General features: G+C 44.4%; 2 protein-coding genes across 3 annotated transcripts; both read left to right on the top strand.

Annotated features, from left to right (window-relative positions):
- Nucleotides 1-457: 457 nt before the first annotated feature.
- On the top strand, nt 458-6796 carry fsta (follistatin a). 2 transcript variants are annotated; one of them, XM_056602791.1, is made up of 6 exons: nt 458-644; nt 1788-1979; nt 2139-2357; nt 2570-2794; nt 3370-3600; nt 5642-6796. In XM_056602791.1, exons 1-6 carry the CDS (start codon nt 554-556, stop codon nt 5728-5730), a joined length of 1047 nt encoding a protein of 348 aa, XP_056458766.1. In that variant the 5' UTR covers nt 458-553; the 3' UTR covers nt 5731-6796. The 2 variants fall into 2 exon arrangements, with proteins under 2 accessions (XP_056458766.1, XP_056458765.1); XM_056602790.1 differs by having other exon boundaries at nt 1788-1985.
- Nucleotides 6797-7335: 539 nt separating this feature from the next.
- ndufs4 (NADH:ubiquinone oxidoreductase subunit S4) lies at nt 7336-18646 on the top strand. The gene is made up of 5 exons (XM_056602951.1): nt 7336-7502; nt 8477-8555; nt 17524-17696; nt 17827-17900; nt 18410-18646. Exons 1-5 carry the CDS (start codon nt 7420-7422, stop codon nt 18511-18513), a joined length of 513 nt encoding a protein of 170 aa, XP_056458926.1. The 5' UTR covers nt 7336-7419; the 3' UTR covers nt 18514-18646.
- The last annotated feature ends 1868 nt before the right edge of the window (nt 18647-20514 follow it).

Here is a 20514-nt window from a genome sequence, read left to right as displayed (position 1 = left end):
GGGATTAGACTAACCTCTTCATCTCATAGGCTCCTTTCGTGGCCGAAGCTGTGTCAAACACACCCTCGTCTAATGCGGCTAATGCATGGCATTCATTGTCTATAATTATACCAGGTTGCAAACACCATTAAACTCAAAGTGTGCCGTTATGTGCACTGAATTCCTGCATGGGATCTGTTCTGCTGCTTCTGTGTCAGTGTCATTACTGTTCGAGCGCGCGGACCCCCCACGGGGACTAGTTTATTATAGCCTATGAAGTCGTAGCTTGCATTTTTCATACTTTTTTTGTATTATTATGTCGCAAGAGAAAGTTGCTTCTAAAGATGTCACCTGATTGTGATTGAAAGAACTTTGGTTGAGGGAAAAAAAAAAAGTCTCCCCACCCCCACGGAACAGAAGACCGCCCACCAGAGATAGTCAGCCGAGACCCTTATAGATTTAAAAAGAGAGGCAGCATTCTCAGACAGACACTTATTCAACAACACTGCCACCTGAAGCACAATACTTTTTTGCGCTGCGTGTGTCAATACGTCGTTCACTTCGCCTCTCCTTTATGTCTAGGATGCTGAACCTCCACTTTCATCCCGGCATGATTTTATTCTTCATATGGCTTTGTCATCTTATGGAAGATCAAAAAGTTCAAGGTAAGGACCTTAGCTGTAATATTTCTGCTTGTATTTGGCAATCTTTTGCGTTTAAGGGGGAAAGTTCTGCTTGTGGCATCTCCAGCCTCAAGTGTGTGCAGGAGTGTTGGATACGTTGAGACCCAGGGTTGTGTTGTAAGTTTTAGAAGAGGGGTTTTCATGTATTGCTGTTGATAAACAGTGTACAGCAGACCGTTGATGCGTCTGTAAAACAGGTGCCCATATGGGACACTTCAAAGTGAGAGCAGGGCAAGTTTTGCGGTCCTGCTCGGAACTGCTGTCCTGCCTCTCTTGTCGTCTTGAAATAGTAAGGGCAGATTTACACAGTATCTGAGAAAACTCCACGGAATGCTCTTTAGAATAAAAGCATGATGTATATGGCATGATTGACACTAATGGAAATATATTAAACTTTCGATAAGTAGAAATCCAGGATTGTAAAAATAATATTATAGGATTTCGAATTATCCAAAATGCCCACTGGTTTTGAAATGTTTTATTAGGTCCATATTACATTTAAAATAGATGTTTAAAATCCTGAAATGATGGAATGCTGCTTGCAGATTTTTTTTTATACTTGGGTCGAACATGATGTCACCGACATTATTCAGATAATCGCTATCTTTTATGTGTCGTTGTAACGACTTTGGCATCTGTTAATGATCATCACCTCTGGATAACGCGCTGGAGACGTGCTCCAAACGGAAAATAAGACGCATTTCCATTCTTTTTTCAAGTTTCTGCCTGGCCTGGGCACTCGTGAAGAAAAATAGGATCATCTATTATAATAACAGTCTAGACGTCTAACTGGCCTACCGACATGCAATCACAGTGAATTACAAGAGAAAAAAAAGGGGGGGAAAGGGGGGCTTAGCCTATCCCTACTCTTGGATCCTCGTTAAGCGCTGTCAGTTTCTCTCTCAGTGGTGGACGCCAGACAGGATAGGCAAGTGTTAACAGTCTCGCGGAAAAATCCGACAAAATAGGCCGTCTGGGTTAACGCGAGGCAGCACGTGGTGGTGGAGGAGCGCGTCTGGGTCGCGCGCCGGCGCGTCCAGACGACGCATGCGACAACTAGGTCCGGTTTTTTATTTATTTATTTTTCTAATTTGTTTTTGGGGGGTCTTTCTCGTTGTTTTTTAGCTGGCAACTGCTGGCTGCAGCAGGGTAAGAACGGGAGATGCCAGGTGCTGTACATGCCAGGCATGAGCCGCGAGGAGTGCTGTCGAAGTGGCCGGCTGGGCACGTCATGGACCGAGGAGGACGTGCCCAACAGTACTCTCTTTCGGTGGATGATTTTCAACGGCGGGGCTCCCAACTGCATACCTTGCAAAGGTGGAGGTGCACTCGGTTTTTTATTATCTTCTCGTCGATAAATATCAAAATATGCAAATGTATATATGCCGTTGAGTTTTTATTAAAACATTTTGCGTCTTCATTTTATCTTTCATTTAAACTTCTCATTGTAACACTTGTGAATGTCTTTGGTTTCAGAAACCTGCGACAACGTCGACTGTGGACCTGGCAAGAGGTGCAAGATGAATCGGAGGAGTAAACCACGCTGCGTGTGTGCCCCAGACTGCTCCAACATCACCTGGAAAGGACCAGTGTGTGGCTCTGACGGGAAGACCTACAAGGATGAGTGCGCATTGCTCAAGTCGAAATGCAAAGGCCACCCCGATCTTGACGTCCAATACCAGGGAAAGTGCAAGAGTAAGCTAACAAAGTGATCCCTTGTTTTTGTGTTTTAAACACTTCCAGCCCATGACATAGCCTATTAAACCAAACTAGGCTACACACACATAACACCTACATACATTGTAGTGTATTTGTATTTGTATTTTACATAATTTTTCAGTGACAGTGGAAACCACATCCTTCCCTAATCGTTCCCTCTTCTCCCTCCTCTTCGACTATCTCGACAGAAACGTGCCGCGACGTTCTGTGCCCCGGCAGTTCCACGTGCGTGGTGGACCAGACAAACAACGCCTACTGCGTGACGTGTAACCGCATCTGCCCCGAGGTGACGTCGCCCGAGCAGTACCTGTGCGGGAACGACGGCGTCACCTACGCCAGCGCCTGCCACCTGAGACGGGCCACGTGTCTGCTGGGCAGATCCATCGGCGTGGCGTACGAGGGCAAATGCATCAGTGAGTATAGCGGGCGCGCTGCACGTACGCGGGGGCCACTCAGGCTGTGGGAACACCCAGGACCCACACTGTGTGAGCTGATATCAATTTATTTCCAGGGCCAACATTCCACTAAAAGGGAGGTCTTTTTTGTTCCCCCCCCCAAACAAAGATCGCTGACATTTTATAGTTTCCCGATGTTGCTCCCCCAAGAGCTGTGTGTTAAGAGAAACAGTTGGTCAGGGGCCAGGCGGTTACACAGTAATATATGAATATAATGCTCCGAGATCTGCATCGCTGTTCGCACACGAGCGTATCCGCAGAAAGGCCAAGCCGCCATTTGAAACATTACAATGATCTGCGCGCCCCCAGAGCATTATTTACATTTCACATCATCCGCACACCAACATAGCAACAACAACAACAACAACAACAACAACAACCAAAACCAACGCCACAAAGCGATGAGCAAAACACTTGAGATCCATCTAGCGAAACGCTAGAGATCCATCTATCCTAACCAAGGATGTTTTGGGTTTCGCCCCGTGTTTCCTCTCTCCCCCCCCCCCCCCCCCCCCCCCACCCCCGCCCTGCAGAGGCCAAGTCGTGCGAGGACATCCAGTGCAGCACTGGGAAGAAGTGTCTGTGGGACGGGCGGATGAGCAGGGGCCGATGCTCCCTGTGTGAGGACGCCTGTCCCGACAGCCGCGGCGACGAGGCGGTGTGCGCCAGCGACAACGCCACTTACCCCAGCGAGTGTGCCATGAAGCAGGCCGCGTGCTCTCTGGGCGCGCTCCTGGAGGTCAAGCACTCAGGATCTTGCAACTGTAAGTAAAAAATACTGAGCGAGAAAGAGAGAGAGAGAGAGAGAGAGTGCGCACGTGCGCGAGCGAAAACAAAACGACAAAAAACGAAAACAGAAACACAGCCACACAACCCCTCCTCCTCCTCTCTGAGCAAAAGACAATGTTGTCCATGCTGTTTTTCCCTGTCAAGTGTACCTCCCGGCCGTTCTCTCTCCTCCTTGACAGACCCTTTCCCTTTCCTCCACCTGACCCACACAACCAACCGCCCCACAGCTTAAGCAAGCAAAAAGGACTTGGGAATGGACAACCTTTGCATGACATCATGTGTTGCTGGCTTTTGTTTTTCTTTCCTTTATTTTTGCTACACAAAAGTCGATAGAATTATAAATAAATGAGCATTCATCCATAGCTGAACTTAGTCACTGGGCTTTATTGAGAGTCTGGGACGGATTAACTGCCTAAAACTAACATAGATAATAAAGGAGATTAACTTTGATTTGCCTTGGAACAATCCTAGTTGAGTGTATTGTCATGCTAGTGATCTGCCTAAGCAGGTTGCCTTAAACTTCATGCAGTTTTTTTGTCAATAGTTTTTCTTTAGTGTATTATTGTGGTAGTGGTCATACCTTTACAGCGTGTAATTCCATGGTCACATTTATTTGTTTTTTATTTAATTGTTAAAGTGTTTTTTCTTTACTTTTTGTTGTTGCTTTTGCTTCTGGCTGTAATCAATCAATTCAAAATGCGCTGCCTCTTGTGACATACACCACACTGCCAAAATGCCAGTAAGAACCTAACACGCGTAAAAAAAAAAACACTAACTTGTGCATAAGGTGATTGTAACATTGGTGCCATTCTAGACATAATGAATTTTGTGTCCTCACTACCTATAGGGAGACGCTTGTGAGCCATTACATAGTCTGCAAAGCTGGGGGCCACTCATAAACGTGGGTGAGAGCCTCAATCCATTGATAAAGTTACATTCCAGGTTGCAAAGGCACTGGATGTGTGATTATGATCCTCATATTATTTTATAAGAGTCGTAAGCACTCAAGTATTTGCCTTAAGATGCAATTTTTCTCTAAGGGACCAACTTTATAATCACCTCATGAGTTAAAAAAAAACTAAACCTGGCAGATTTTCAAGTACAGGCCCCATTCGCATAAAAGCTTGTGGATGTAATTTCATTCTTGTACATCTCAAGGTCTCATTGGCTGACAATAATTGATTGGGCTGTGTCTGTTGAATGTGTTGTCTGTCCAAATATCTATGAAAAACAAACTGAGCTGAACAACACATGGGTTGACAAGGGATTGCCTGTATTTTTTATATTGACGTTTGCTTTTGCTATAGTCTGCTTTTTTCCATGTTTGATGTAAATCGCCTCTTTAGAGAAAAAAAGAAAATACCTCAGAACTGTGTTAATGACCTGCTTGCTAAGGTCCGGTTGCGACACAAAGACTCCCCCCTCCCAATAATAATAATAATGATGATTATTCTAAGGATAATCGTAACGATAATGAAACAAGCAACGTCTAAAAGTGTTATTATGTGTGTATGTCTGCTTTAAGGAATCTGGCTAAAATATATCTGAACCACTGGAAACTTCCTAACTAGTTCCTCTCCTCAACACCTGGCCTTCAGCCCATTCCATCACACCCACCTCCTTCTATGTCACAGACCTGACTTGATACATTATGTAAACGCTTAGTTGCATAATCTGCAATTCCGCGGTGAATTGTGGAGTGCCAAGTCGCTTAAACCAAACCTGATCCTTCCCTTGACCGCGCGCATGGCAGCACACACACACACACACACACACACACACACACACACACACACACACACACACACACACACACACACACACACACACACACACACACAAACACACTTGACAGACCCACACACACCACACACACACACGCACACGCACGCACACACAGACAAGAAAAACTACAGGCTAGATGTATTGTAGACGCTTTGCTTCACTCTGTGCGTAATATTTTGAGCGGTTGTGGTCCATATTCATACAACAGCTCACGTATATTCTCCCATGTAGCCATCACCGAAGACCAGGACGATGATGAGGACGATGAGGACTCAGACTACATGGCATATGTCCATTTATCATCTGTACTGGATGGATAGGCCGCCATCACTAAAAGGAACAATCCTAGGGCAAGGGATCATGTCCATACTGTACATTATGTGTATGCTTATTTATTTTTAAAGAAAAAAGGAAGTATACATATAGTTCAGTCTGCTAGATGTTTATTTATACTGTGTTTTTGTGTTTTATAATTTATACATTTACATTGTCAGGCTTACTATCTACCATGATATATTGTGATACCACTCATGTTCCCCCCTTTTTTGTTATTACCCCCTTTCTCTTTTTTATCATGAAGAAATATATATGTCCAAGGAGAAGCAGTGTTATTTATTTGTCATGTTACTGTGTACGTAATGAAAAAAAAGTCTTCTGCAAGCTGTACATTGCATTCCCCGAGCTGTAAAAATCTGCTTGTTTCAGTCAAATCTTTATCACAGATGTTTATGTCACACATACGTAAATGCATGTTTAGGCTGTGTGTTTATTTATTGGGAATATATCAATCATTTTATGTACAGATGTGTTTCTGGTTTGTTTACAACTCATGATAACTGACCAAAGGGATTCTCTCAGTGGTACTGCAACGATGCATTGTGAACGGTAGGATTGAAAAGTAAAAAAATCTAAAAACAAAAAAAACAAATATGCTCCACTTCTTTGTTGTTAGCCTGCGAGTTAAAGTTACCTTTAGATATGTATCTACATGAAGGTGTCAACTTTTGGACATTGTTCACTAATATTATTTTTTCTTGTCTCTCCATATTTGAACAGAAAGGAGATGTTGGACAAATTGTGATTCTTTGGGAAAACGTGTGCCATTAACATTTGAGTGCTGTCTTTTTGCCAATGTGCTCCATATTGCTCTTGCAGAGCTTAACTAGTTTATCAGCAGTTCATAACACTATATCATACTTCATCACTGGTTCTTGCTTTTGTTATCAGATTGCATTTTTATTTCAAACAATCACAATAGAAATACAAAATTCTGTTATGAATATATAGTTTTGTATTTTTTATGTAAATGTCACATGTACATACAAAGTTTGATGGTATTTGTACAGATATGAAGAGTGAAACAATAAATTTTTTCCTTATACTTAAACTTCCTGAACTGTCTTGTTTATTAACTATAACTACACAATTAGACACATACTTGAGATGAACAAAGACTTCAATCACTTTAAATTAGCATACATGTCTAGCAAGAAAATCGTACGCAAACAGTTGGTAGAATATTTTGTAACTATGTAATCTTGGAGAAGCAATCTTGAAATACCACATTATCCTAGTAAAAAGAGGAAATGAGTATAAAACACAGATTGGTCATGATGACTTATAAAGGCCGTACCCAATAATATGAATAGTGTAATGATTCTTAATTAATGAATGATGCTGATATGTAGGATCCCTGAAAGGGTGGACTCTATCAGTCAAGCAAACATAATGCCAAAAGCAAAATTCTTTATGGAAAACGACCACTATGACGCAAACGTCAGAATATCCCTTTGTTTTATGAAATAATGAAATACAGTGACATGCACTGCTGCTGTCGTTTAGTACATACTCAGTAAAAGACTACTTTTTTGGTAGTGATAGATAGTAATGGGCCCAATCCAAGGACTCCCCATAGCCCAAGGTTGTGTTGCTTCAATAACGCAACGCGGACCAAAACGTAGTCGTACTTTTTGTTCCTGTTCAGGCACCGTACATCATATGCAACAACAATGGCGTCCTCAATGTCACTTTTAGGTTTAGGACGTATTTCGATGATCCGTGCAGCTTCAAAGGCGTTTCTGAATCCTGCCAGGTAATTGCATGTACTTTAGACCATTCGGTCCTTTTCGTTTTGCGACTCTCTTCGTGTGTTCTCTCTTTATGGAGCACAGACAACGTATACCATTGCAGCTAGCCAGAAGCTAGCCAGGTGACGCTAAAGCAGCAGTAGAAGGGCAGCCTTCAGATTGTGATATAATTGTCTGTGCATAATAACCCTATTCCAATGTACTGAATATGGGTCCCATGAATACAACTACCAGTTCAATGCAAAGCCTGCTAGTTTTGCTCGTTCAACCAGTAGGAACCGTATCACTTTGTGTGCTAGGCTCATAATAACAACCTTTACAAACTCAAATCACAAATTGAAGCCCACTCAACATCATCCACGAACATATATTGGAAGTTGTACATCTACGTATCAAAAACCTCGCTTCATTAACCCCACAAACTCATGTAGTTTTGCTGTCTTTACACTGAGAGGTCATTTGAGTGACTAAAAGTGTCCTCATGGTTTACTTGCTCCTGATGTTCAGTTAAACCTGACGTCACTCATTGATCATGGATTGATATAATATCACTGCTGACAGCATAATGAACCTTGCTTACTTGTTTAGTTCAGTTAACCATTGGTATGTGATTAGCCTATAAACCCAATCTAATGATAGATAATTCATTATATGACACATTATACACCATTACACACATTCACTATGACTATTACAGATAATTGATGAGAAACTACCGTTTCACTATCAATTGTGAATTACGTCTATTTATGTATTGTTCAGCAAATTTTGATTCAGTCAGTGTTTCAAAGATTATGCTTGTGCTAATAACCACACTGTTCACTCATAGTATGAACACATATTCTAAGCAAGCTACCCATATTTGAAAAATAAATTAGACAAATTTAATTCTTGATGCGTTGTTTGAGCTGTATTTTGCTGTTTAATTAGCATGGCAACAACCTAGTGTCTAAATGTCTCGACATATATTTTTTGTTAGGTATACAAGTACATCTACATCGCGGCTGGCCGAGAAGACCTCAAAGGATTCTCAGCTCATCACCGTCGATGAAAAATTGGTGAGGCACATTTGTTATTTTCATATTTTTTGACAGCAAACCATCCCCAACAGGTATGGCCCACTGGCCCGATGTTAGTACTTGTTGGCAATTGGTGGTGTTTGTTGGCAGTGTACAAGCATAACTTACAATTTTAGCTATTGATGTACTTTGTGTATTTATATCTGTATGTTGTAAAGGATGGATGATGTGTTTCTACTGCCAGAACTGGCTGGTTAGACATTCGCTCCATTGCTCCATGTCTAGGAATGTACAATATTCCTATGAAAGTTTATAAAATAACGAAAACGATAAATGTTGCCTATTATAACTTAAGTCCTTCAACACAGCAAAACGTCAAAGGATACAAAGCTCACTAGAACAATTTTAAGCCCTCAGGTTGAGCTTTCCTTTTAAGTACTTCCAAACTCTCCAGTTCCAATGCAACAAGCCCCAGCGGGTGCTCATTTCTGTTTGCTAACGCAGCAGATAAATCTACTCTTTAAAACTTGCTTTTCACAGTCATCACTCGAGGTGTTGAACCCTGCTTTCTAATGTTGCCCAATGGACCGGTGTTGCAGACTCTGAACAGAATTTAAGTCGGTTGTGCCTTTTAACTGCAGCATCAGTACAATCCACTCTAAACACTCATAACGATTATTATGTGCCATGTGCCAGTTTATTTTGGATCTTGTACATAGATATTCAGTCAGTACATTGAGGGATTAGCCACCTCCTTTTACATTAGTCATGGTTTAATTTTGCTTTGTAAGGGCATGTCCTATAGCAAAGGGAATTAAAAACACGTTTACCAACCCCATGTTTGGCCATGGCTTTCTTCTCTTGCTGTTCGGGTGCATTGGTGGAGTTACATTGGCATCACTGATAAAAAAGTTAAATAACATGCAGACAAAGCAACTGCAAATATAATTGTGATGGCTGGCGCTAGAGAAGTGTTGCCGTTGAGGTTGTGTCCTGGATAATAATAAAGTTAACAAGGTATTTCATACAGTAATTGGCCACCAGTTAAGTTTTATATATCAGGTCTCCGGATATCCCTTTCCCAAACAGTGAATTATGATCAGTTTACTGTGGGAACTCCTTCAGGGAAAAAATGAATAAGACACCCAGATACTGGGTTACTTTATAAAGTACTAGCCTATAGCCTTGCCTGCCGTTAAATTGTAATTACTATAATTATTCTGTTCACAGTTGAGCCATTCAATTGAACAGAATGTGGTACTTTGACAATGGATGAGTTGTTAAATGCACTAAAGTTATTGCATTTGACACTTGCACACAGCTGCGACTACATGAAGATAATGATGCTAGTTGTGTGTGGGGTGCGAAGCCGGTCGAGCTGATAACAATTTCAGACGGTCTACTTGACAAAAAAAAGATCACAGATATCTTTTGGGGGGGGGGAGAGAGTAAGGTTGATTGTTTGGGCTAACTTAGCCTAAACATTGATAAACTAGCATTTGAAGTTGCCTTTGTGTGTCAGACTTTTAGCTAAAGCCTTGTCTTTTAGCGAGGCAGAGATAGGAGATAGGAAGAAAGGGAGAGTGTTTTAGGGAATGTGGGAGTCTGTTGTGGAGTCTGATGTGAGTGGAGCGGGGATAGGGGGAGCGGGGAGAGCGCAGGGGGGACGGGGGGCGGTGGGGGTGGCTGGGTAGTATTCTGTGTGGGCAGTGTCAGTGTGCTTTTGTCCCAGACCAAAGCTGACCATACTGCCAGACAAACCTTTGGCTGGTCTGTCTCTCTGCTCACAGTAGGGGCCACCGAGAAGAACAGCAGAGAAGCAAAAAAAAAAAAGGGCCTCTTTAAAAAAAAAAAAAAAAGAAGAGAGAAATGTGTCGAGTAAAAAGAAAAAAAAAAGAGAGAGAGAGAGAAAGGGGCAAGCATGGAAAAAAAAAAAAGTTTGTTAGACACCCTGAGACTCTCACGAAAAAGATAGCGGCCACTTCAGAATGGCTGGCCACAGAGCTTCCATTGTGTCCCACTGCCTCTGCCCAGGGCAGGGCAGTCCTCCAAAGGCTCCAGCAGACGGACCAAAGAGAGGCCCTCCGCTGTTTACAGTACACTGGGCTCCTTTTTCAGCCATCATTTTAGTTATGGAACGTTTTCATCGTCTTAAATGCTTCATATGCTTGACGTAAGGGCGAAGAAACGTGGACTCGGTCAAAAGTGGGCTAATTCAATCCAAATGATTAAAAACGCGAACGGCTATTGCGTTCAAACCGACCTCCTTCTCCGTCTATAATCAATCCCTTTATCAATAACATAACATCAATCATATCCTCCGATAAACATGCAATCCAAACAACAACATCCAATCTTCCTTTGACGCTTGTGTTCAAACCCAGTCCCGTTAGCCTCCCTGTTAAACCCCCGGCCCAACCGGGCCCCGGGTGCCCCTGGCTGCCCTGCGCTATCCCCTGACCCCGACCCTCCCCTGACCCTCATTTAGTCGGTAATTCCAGTTTGATTAGACCCTGCTGGGTCGCACCCTGGGGCCAGCGTGCCAGCCACCGATACACGGCCTCCACACGGAATGTCTGCCCTGGTTCCCCGCAGGGTTAGTGGGCCGGGTTGGCCGGGTCGCTTCACTACCTGTCTGAAGGGGGGGGGGGGGGTGGCTTCCCCCCCCCCCCCCCCCTTCAGACAGGTAGTGGAGTTCACCGAGTGCGTCGAGGCAATTCAAAGGCAGTTGGAACAGGGAGGCCGCGCTGATACAATCCCTTCCCCACATGCCCCCCCCCCCCAAACCGCCCGGCTGAGTCCTCTCCTCTGCCCGGGCCCAAGCAGGCGGGCCCTCCTGCCGTCCACATAAAGACAACACCATCATCTTAAAGGCCCATGAAGCCTCGTTATAGAGTTGTCTAAAAGCACCAGGGTTTTTTTTTACAAGACAGAAGGCGGGAGGGTCGGGGCGAGGGGTGGTGGTGTGTGTGTGTGTGTGTGTGTGTGTGTGTGTGTGTGTGTGTGTGTGTGTGTGTGTGTGTGTGTGTGTGTGTGTGTGTGTGTGTGTGTGTGTGTGTGTGTGTGTGTGTGTGTGTGTGTGTGTGTGTGTGTGTGTGTGTGTGTGTGTGTGTGTGTGGGGGGGGGGGGGTTATGAGAGACTTGGGGAAGGGTTAGAAGACGAGGCAGAAGGGGAGAGGAAAAGGAGTATGAAAACGTCGGGGCTGTTTGATGCTTGGCATGTTAAATTAGCTACTCTGTCTTTTGGTTTGTCACTTTTTTTACGGCCAAAGTTCTTGGCAAGGTGGAACCCATCTGGACAAAAGATTCAAGAGTGGGATGATCTCAGAGCGGGGGTCTGGAGGCCGACCGCGGGTCTTCATAAAGGCAGTGAATGAGCGAGGAGCAGCCCGCAGGCCATTTTGGTCCAATTGTATTATCGGTAAAACAAAGTAAATCTGTTTATGATGTTTTAGCTCTGAGTTAAAGTTGGCTATTGCTGAGCTGGATAAGTTTTGGGTACAATGTCTCACCTTTCTACAACTGTGGATGTCTCGATCTTGTGAGGTTTTCTGGAAAGGGTTTGAGCAATGTGTCAAAAAGAAAAGGCAGAGCTTGTTAATTCACCTTGATGGGCGATCACAATGTTAAAATTGGCGGAAGGCAATGGGGTGAGGGGAAAACGGAACAATGCAGACTTCTGGGTTATTTTTAGCGCAGGCATTTTAGGCCTACAGTACATGGGTGTAAATTCTCAAAGCCTGTCTAGCCGCAGACAAACGATGACCTACAGTGTCACACACACACACACACACACACACACACACACACACACACACACACACACACACACACACACACACACACACACTATTTGACACCCACACACACAGTTACAGACACTCTCTCACACACACACACCCCCACCCCTTTCCTCCTAGCCACTTGTCCCCCCCTCCCTTCCTTTGCACACAGACCACTCCAGTGTCTATTTTGTCTGGGTGCCCTCTCTCGGTACGCTACACTTGTGCAAAGAATCCCTGGGCTCAAGTTTGGAGGAGCGGGGCCGAGGATGTGGCTCTTTGAAGAGCGCCAGACAACCGGCTTTATTATGCCCCAGTCCACTAAATGGTATTTCATTCACCATCGCCCGTCTGTACTGTCTGCCGTACCACATTGCGTCACAACACATTTGCTGTTGCTGGCGGGAGTTGTGCTTTTCTGCTGCCGTTGTGATCGCTGTGGTGGTTGTAGTGTACTGTACCGATGTTAAAACATTCATCCCTAGAGGTCATTTGTACCAGTATTAGTATGTTAAATGTGAAGTAGATGTTGCGCACATTCAAAGTAACGAGTCTATCTTGCAATATGAGTCTGTGCTTGAGGCATGTTTTGTAGCCAGGTCACGATGCAGAGCCTAAATGTAGTGGTACGTATTTGTGTTTAGAATCATTTGAAGTCTATACCACTCGAAGGAACCAACCCCCCCCCTGTTCCTAGTAGCCCTTGTGTCAATCCGTGTGTTGTAGTTTATCGGTCGATCGTGATGCGTTCGGAATCCCCTGAGGAATCGAGCGGAGAACATATTCTCTGCTAGTGGTTGTTGCGCTGAGAGCCCACTTTTCCACCGCCGCTGTCGCCGGTGTTGACAACATGCACTGTGGGCCCTGTGTTTGTGCATTCAGCGCTAGGGCGTCGCAAACTGGCCCCTCGCCATCCTTAGAAACAACTATAAAAGGCCCAAACAAACAACTGTTGCCACATCTAGCAAATTAGGACCCCCCCCCCCTCCCAAGTACACACACACACACACACACACACACACACACACACACACACACACACACACACACACACACACACACACACACACACACACACACACACACACACACACACACACACCCGCTGAATTGAGAACTCCAGAGAGTTGTGGGGCTGTAGAATCCTAAATCAACGTTGATACGCCGCAAGCTAGACCAACGGAAACGGTAGTATTTTAATCAGCCGCGTTTTATTCGTCTCCATTCGAGACAGGAACCACTCCAACCAGTGTCCATGGCGCAACACCTCAGATGAAAGAGGTGGGAACGGCCGTAGGGGTGATGAATGAGGCCCTTGGACTGGGTGTGGTGGTGGTGGTGGTGGTGGTGGGGGGGTGGGGGTGATGTTTGGGTTTTAGCCACACGCTGACTCAACATGAAACAGCCAGCCTGACCCAGTGACCTCCCCGAGCTACCAAGGTAGGCTTTTGCCCCCTCCTCTTCCTCTGTGTGAAGCCGAAACAGAAGTTTGAGCGCTCCTCTGAGCACGTCCGTCAAAGGGTGTCCCCTCCTCCCTCCCGAGCACATCCTGGCTGTGTGAAGGAGTATGTCACAGACTCGCGTTACGCACGCAAGGCATTTTGTTGTTGTTTTGGGTGGGTGGGCGGGCTGGCCCTGGCCCTGGCTTGTTTGGCCCCTGTCTGGGTTGGGAGATTTCAGTTTGGCCTCGGTTGTTTGGTCTCTCGTCCACGCCATGATCATTAACACACCCACCCTGAATGAAGTTTATATCGGACTATTTAACCTATTTAACTATAAACTGTTTCTGTCTGAAGCAGTGTGTTTATTCCCCGGTCGAGGCCACGGTTTTTTTGCATGGAGCTTCTACGGCTGCGGCTTCATTCGCTGCGATGCTTAAAAAGACAAATCGGGAGACCGCTCCTCGTGGTCTCCTTCACACCTACTCCGTCTGCTTGTTTACACGGAAACCTCTTCCAGCGGGTCTGCAGAGGCGGACCCCCGATGCCAGCATTAAGCATTCTGCAGGGGCCGGCAGCCGCACAGCAACAGAGCCCCCCTAAACCCCCCTCCCCCCCACCCCCCACCCCCCACCCCCCACGCTCTTTATCCTCAGAGGAGCCTGGAGGTGTCAAAAATATGGACACGCTTTCACGTGACGGAGACTCTGCCAGCTCTTTTTCTCCGCGCCCCTCTCTTAAGCCCGGCATTCTGTCTGCACAGCCAGGTATTGAAGGGGGGGGCCCCTGTGAGGGCCCTGTGTGTGTGAATAGTGTCAAACTTCATAGTTTTCTTCGTTTTGCTTCCTGTACGTGGCAGGAGGAGAAGTGCCCGCCGTGTGTGTTTTCTCCCTTTGTGGCGGCCGTCTCTAGTCTTCCTGGGAACACGCCACATTCCAGCCACAATCGGGCTCTTTGTGGCGGGCTGCATTGTGGGGCCGTGTCTGTGGTGCCGGCAGCCCTCCTAGGCTCCTGGCTGTAATGTATGCAAGGGCCCGGCGCAGTCTAGACTTGTGTATTATTATATTTTTGCTTTTTTTTTTTTTAATGAGCCGTGCGTCCTGACGGAGCATGTGTCTAGTCGGCACATCCTCTTCTTTGGTGACGAAGCACCTTTTGTCCTCGCCCACGCTCACTGTGTGTGATAAAGATTTGGGTGTTATTCTTTTTTTATATATATATATATTTTTTTTAAGGTTGGCTACCTCTGGAGGGATTATCGCCTGAGTTTTTCCGTGCTTGCCCCAACCCACCCCCCCGGCCTATGTGTCGGTTATGGTTTAAGTGAACGTACATAACGCACCAGCGTTGACTAATCCCGAGGGGAATACGGACCCAAACCCCACATGGGTCTGGGAGACAGATTTTTTACTATCATCACATTCTTAGGTTGAAGGGTTTTGGAGCACAATGTGACCGTAGGATAACCTCAGGTCGTTATTGGTTACCTTGTGTGCAACATCACCTATCGCGGTGTTTATCATAATGCCAGCAAGCTTTGAATTTTATGGTCTTGAAAATGAAGATGAATTTTTGGTTGGAATTGGTGCCAACATTGGATTGAGAACTTGCACAATGTTAAACTAAGTGCAGAAATGATTGTATTCCTCTAATATATTATGTAAGATTCTTTATTTTTCTCTAACCACGTTTTATCACTTTGTTGTTTAGTATCTCAAAGCGAATCCATCTTCTACAGTTCCACTTCTTGCGCCCAGTTGAAGGTTGTGTCACAAACTACGAGCACTCTCTCTTGGTGAAAGGAACATGTTTTCCTCCTCTGTCTGACAAGGAGGAATTGTTAAGGTTAAGTAGATGGGGCAACCGGAAATAATTACCAAGCACTCTTGGAAGTCTCCCCCTCTCCCCCCTTTTTTCTGCTAATTTTAACAATCTGTTTGAGTCTGTAGATCATGCGAGTGATTAAACGGATTCTGGTCTAGTTCTTTAGCTCTGCAACCGTTGAATGAGGCAGGCTGAAATGTTTTTAGCAATTGGCGCATTCATTTACTGGACTTAACTATGCTCAGGGAAACCTTCCACACCACGGGAAAGGAGGTCCTTTGTGAAGACTTCCATCGAAATAAAGAGAGCCTCTCTTTATACAAATCAATTGGCAGATGACGGACAATGATGAAAAATTGATTCTTTGAAGTTGTAATGGTCATTGAAATGTGTAAGGTTCTTGTATTGAATGGTGGGGGGGTGGGGGGGGGTTGGGGGCACCCTGGAAAGGCCTCCAGCGCTGGGTGGCTGCTGGCTGCGTCCTGGGAGGTTTGCCTGGGTTTTGTGGGCGACTTCCCCATTGCTTGTTTGCTAATTCCCTGAAGAATTGGATGAGATCCTCTATTAGAGCTTGAATGGCCTTCAATGACCAAGGAATATGCATGTGTGCCCAGAGGTCCACCTCCTCGCGCTGGCCTACTTTCTGAATGAGCACTTTGCTATGGCCATAGAATAGGTGCCCTATACAATCAGTGTTTTCGGCACGGCAATTTCAATTCCTGCAATCCTCAAAATGGCAGGTTCGTTGCTAAAAGGGGTCACGGAAAGTTAAACTATTAAATTACCAAGAATGGATTGAATAAACGATTATATAGAAAGATTATTTTAAGAACAATGCTATTTTTTCACTTCAGTAAGGTAGAATATTGTGTGGAAGGATTTAATTTACTTTATGGATAAAAAAGGAACATATTTGTATAAGGACACTGGAGCTCTTTATTCCCAGAAATGCCATAGATTCTGTTATTGACCAAACATGGCAGATAAACGATGAAAAACGAGTTTTTCACTTGAGTTTAGGAGTTTATTCAAGAGAACCGTAGTAATGACCCCCATAACTTATCACAAATCCAATCTTCCTCGGTGCAGTCCGATGCTCATGGAACCAATGAGGCGTTACGGTGGACGTCTTTCATTATTGCGAAACAATATTTCGGCCTAGAATAGTATTTGGTCTGAATTCTGTCCAAAAAAAAAAAGAAACCGTCTTACAGAAACCCTTGAAGATGTCTGTCCCCACAATGTCATCAATTAGTTGCGTTTTAGGATGTGATAAGACAAGGAAGGCTTTAGATGAGGACTGTAGCATAATTAGGACCCTATTAACGGCCTTTGTTCTTTGTTTTGTCTACTTGCCTTTTAGTTTTGTCTCCTATGCAGGACTGCCGTTAGAGAATCCTGAGTTTCACTGACAAACGCCATATTGGGTTTTTAAAAAATATGATCTTTTCCAAGCATTGGCTGTATTGTGTAAAAGATGGAACAAAATCGTAATCGTTGGTTATTCGTCTGAAATATTTAACCAGATTAATAAATAAAATGGTCAATGTATTTATATATCCACGTGGATGGTCCGAGGTGTCTTTGATAGTGTTCGGTCGCCATCTGTCTGAGCACTGGGTTTTACAATGAATCATTTAGTTGCGCAACAACTTTTAATCATCCCCGTTACATTGTTGATGAGTGTTGGGATGTTTTTCCAGATTTACTGAAAGGCGATCTTCATTTGATGTGGGTCATTCATTGAATTATGTTAGGAACACGGCTGCTGAACAGTTTATGTCCGTTTAATATCAGTCGGTGCCAATGGTCACGTCAAACCCCATACATCATTGGATACTAGTTTATAAAACACACTTTTTTCGGGTGAAGCAACTGCTGGTGTAATGGACCGAAAACGGCCGCCTTCTTTAAATCACTCTGGCTTCTGCTGAACGGCCATGTTCTTTGTGTCTTTCTCAGGATATCTCCTCTGTGACGGGCGTCCCCGAGGAGCACATCAAGACGCGCAAGGTGCGCATCTTCGTGCCTACCAAGACGGCCATGCAGTCCGGGGCCAACAGCACCAAGAAGTGGAAGATCGACTTTGACACCCGGGAGCGTTGGGAGAACCCTCTGATGGGCTGGGCCTCCACGTGAGTCCCCTTGACGCTGTTGGGTGGATGTCTGTGAATGGTGTGTTCAGATAGCCCTTGCTCTGTGGGGACGGGGTCTATCTGATCGGAGGCTTTGTTTTACACATGAATCTGTGTTTTGTTGTTGCAGGGCTGACCCACTGTCCAACATGGTGCTGAGCTTCTCCTCCAAGGAAGACGCCATGGCTTTTGCGGAGAAAAATGGTATATAATCACTAGACCGTATCGGAACGCTACCAAGACAACAATCTGACAACCTCTCATTTTTTAGGATGCTTTCACCAGCCAATTATCCAACTAATGAGAAGCTTCTTTCTTTTATATACTGTATACCCGCCTTTCTCTTATCTTCTCTTTTATTTTCTGAATCGAAATATAAATATATTCAAACCACGTTCACGATGGACGCCAGTGAAGCTTTGTTTTAGCGAACGAAAGTGATCGGAGCCGAGCTGTCTCCACAGCTCGAGAGTGTCTACCAGGCACCTCATTGGGGCTGGAGCGCGACCAAAGGGAATCTACAAGATGTTCTGGCCACCGACGCTAACTGTGTGTGTGTGTGTGTGTGTGTGTGTGTGTGTGTGTGTGTGTGTGTGTGTGTGTGTGTGTGTGTGTGTGTGTGTGTGTGTGTGTGTGTGTGTGTGTGTGTGTGTGTGTGTGTGTGTGTGTGTGTGTGTGTGTGTGTGCGTGCGTGCGTGCGTGCGTGCGTGCAGGTTGGAGCTACGACATCACGGAGAAGAGAAGCGCCAAGCCCAGAGTGAAGTCGTACGGAGCGAACTTCTCCTGGGACAAGCGGACGAGGAGATCTGCAAAGTAAACGGATGACCCCCAAATGTCTGTTCGTTTGCTTTGCTTCACCTGTTCTTGTTGTTGAGCAAACTTGTACATTTTAACCTATCAATAAAAAGAGAAATATGTGTTTGTCCATTCGTTTTTGATGTTTCTGTTGCAGTTTTTGTTGCGGAGATATTCACATCACTTTGTATTCTAGCTCGGCTAGAAACCGACGTTTGATCCAAAAAGGTTGAGGTTTGCCTCTAACAGCTATATGAAATAACAGCATGTTCTTAAAATCAAACCAAGTAATAAAGTTTTATTTTCATCCCCATGCCAAGCCCAACAGTTTCCATGCCATTATAAGCTTCACTGTAGACTGCTTTGCTATTTGTTTTCCATAAGGAAACAAATTGTATTTTGCACGGTTCAAATAATTATCTCTTTATATTATGAGTTATGGGTTAGATTTGGGGTAAGATTGTGATGGTTTTAAAGTTTGAGAGTATTATTTTAGGGTTATAGGGTTAGAGTTTGGCTTTAGGGAGAGGGTTTTGTTTAGGGCCTTGGGTTTCCTATTTTGATTAGGTTTGGATTAAGGTTCTAAGGTTTAGATTAAGGGTTATTGTTTCCTATTTGAGTTTAAAAAAAAATTAAACTCCCAATTTTTCCCTTTTCTTAATCTCGTTCTTTCCATGATTTTTCATATTTTTTTGCTCTATTTTCTTTGATCTCCAACCTTTCGCTCACTCATATTGGTTTTGTCTTTCCTCTTTTATCGATCTTCTCATTCTACATTATTTTTCTCAAGCTTTTTTTGGGGACTATCTCTTTCTCTCACTTTTTTTCCTCCTTTTTCTTGTTGCATCTTTTTTTGCTCACTCATTTAGGAGGATTCGTCATTCTCCATCGTATTAGGGTTTGCTTTTGATTCTAGGGTTTTTCGATCCTAGGGTTATGGTTTCCTATTAGGGTATTGAGGTTCTGGGGTTTGGGTTCACTATTTTGATTCAGAGGTAGGGTTTGTTTCTTGGTTCTAGGGGTTTGTACCAGGTCCAGGGTTTTCTATTCGGGTCAGGTTTTAAAAATATATATATTTGTCTTTTTAGATAAAGGATTGTTTCATCTGAACGTCAACTATTTGTAATGGGATTTGAGTGTTAGTGTTCCTAATTAGGGTCAGGGTTTATGGTTTGGTTTTTGGTTCCAGGGTTCAATATAAGGCTCAGGTTTTAGGGTTTGGTACCCAGGGTTTGGTACCCGGCCCCAGTTTGAGGCCCCGAATGCCCCTGGGATCAGGGTTCCTGAAAAACAAAAAAAACAGGAGGGCCAGAGACAGGGAACGGCCCCAGCAAAGAACCCACAGTCCCAGGAACACCGCTAATAAAATACACGATTATAAATTAAAACATTCTTTAAAAAAATGTGGGGTTTCCTTTAGGTTTAGGGGGTTATGGTTAGGTTTGTTGTGTTCCAAAGGCTCTGACAGGTAATGCCCCCCCCATTCAATATACCAGCACATCCGTATCAATCTCCACCTAGATTGAACAAACATAAAACCACGTCTTAACAACATCATGGTAATGATCTACTCTCTATTAATGCCAGATGCCCGAAATTCTTGAGTGCTTAATTCAGTTCCCTCGAGGCTCGGTTCAAATGAGGATTTCTTACATTTATTTCCAGAATCCCTCGCATAAACCTCCAGTAGGCTCCTGTATGTTCAGAATGGTGTTGGCAGCTTGCTGGCGAGAGTGGTTGAAATCCAGCTCTCCCACGCAACCACCACACGCCACCATAGACAACTTCCACCACTGCCCAGAGCACCGAGTCCAGAGACCTGCTCCTCAGCTCTGCTCAGCGGGGGGGGGTGCTGTTTGTTGTGAGGAGTAGTCCGGGTAACCCGTTTATTGGTGTGATGATGCACATGATGAACATGCATCTTGATAATGATGTCAAACTTTGGTCATAAAGCACCTGATAATTAACTCAACATATTTGAGTTAACGTTTCATGAAAATGCATAACCCACGTTGTTTTTAAG

Source organism: Gadus chalcogrammus, chromosome 11, assembly GCF_026213295.1.
Source record: "Gadus chalcogrammus isolate NIFS_2021 chromosome 11, NIFS_Gcha_1.0, whole genome shotgun sequence".
Lineage (NCBI taxonomy): Eukaryota > Metazoa > Chordata > Actinopteri > Gadiformes > Gadidae > Gadus > Gadus chalcogrammus.
The sequence above is the reverse complement of the archived record's forward strand: the minus strand, read 5'-3'. Positions and strand labels throughout refer to the sequence as shown.

Coding starts and splice junctions, on each gene's coding strand:
- fsta (XM_056602790.1), top strand. CDS start 554: ATGTCTAGGATGCTGAACCTCCACTTTCATCCCGGCATGATTTTATTC. Junction 645..1,787: donor GGAAGATCAAAAAGTTCAAG/GTAAGGACCTTA, acceptor GTTGTTTTTTAG/CTGGCAACTGCTGGCTGCAG. Junction 2,358..2,569: donor ATACCAGGGAAAGTGCAAGA/GTAAGCTAACAA, acceptor CTATCTCGACAG/AAACGTGCCGCGACGTTCTG.
- ndufs4 (XM_056602951.1), top strand. CDS start 7,420: ATGGCGTCCTCAATGTCACTTTTAGGTTTAGGACGTATTTCGATGATC. Junction 8,556..17,523: donor TCACCGTCGATGAAAAATTG/GTGAGGCACATT, acceptor TGTCTTTCTCAG/GATATCTCCTCTGTGACGGG. Junction 17,901..18,409: donor GGCTTTTGCGGAGAAAAATG/GTATATAATCAC, acceptor GCGTGCGTGCAG/GTTGGAGCTACGACATCACG.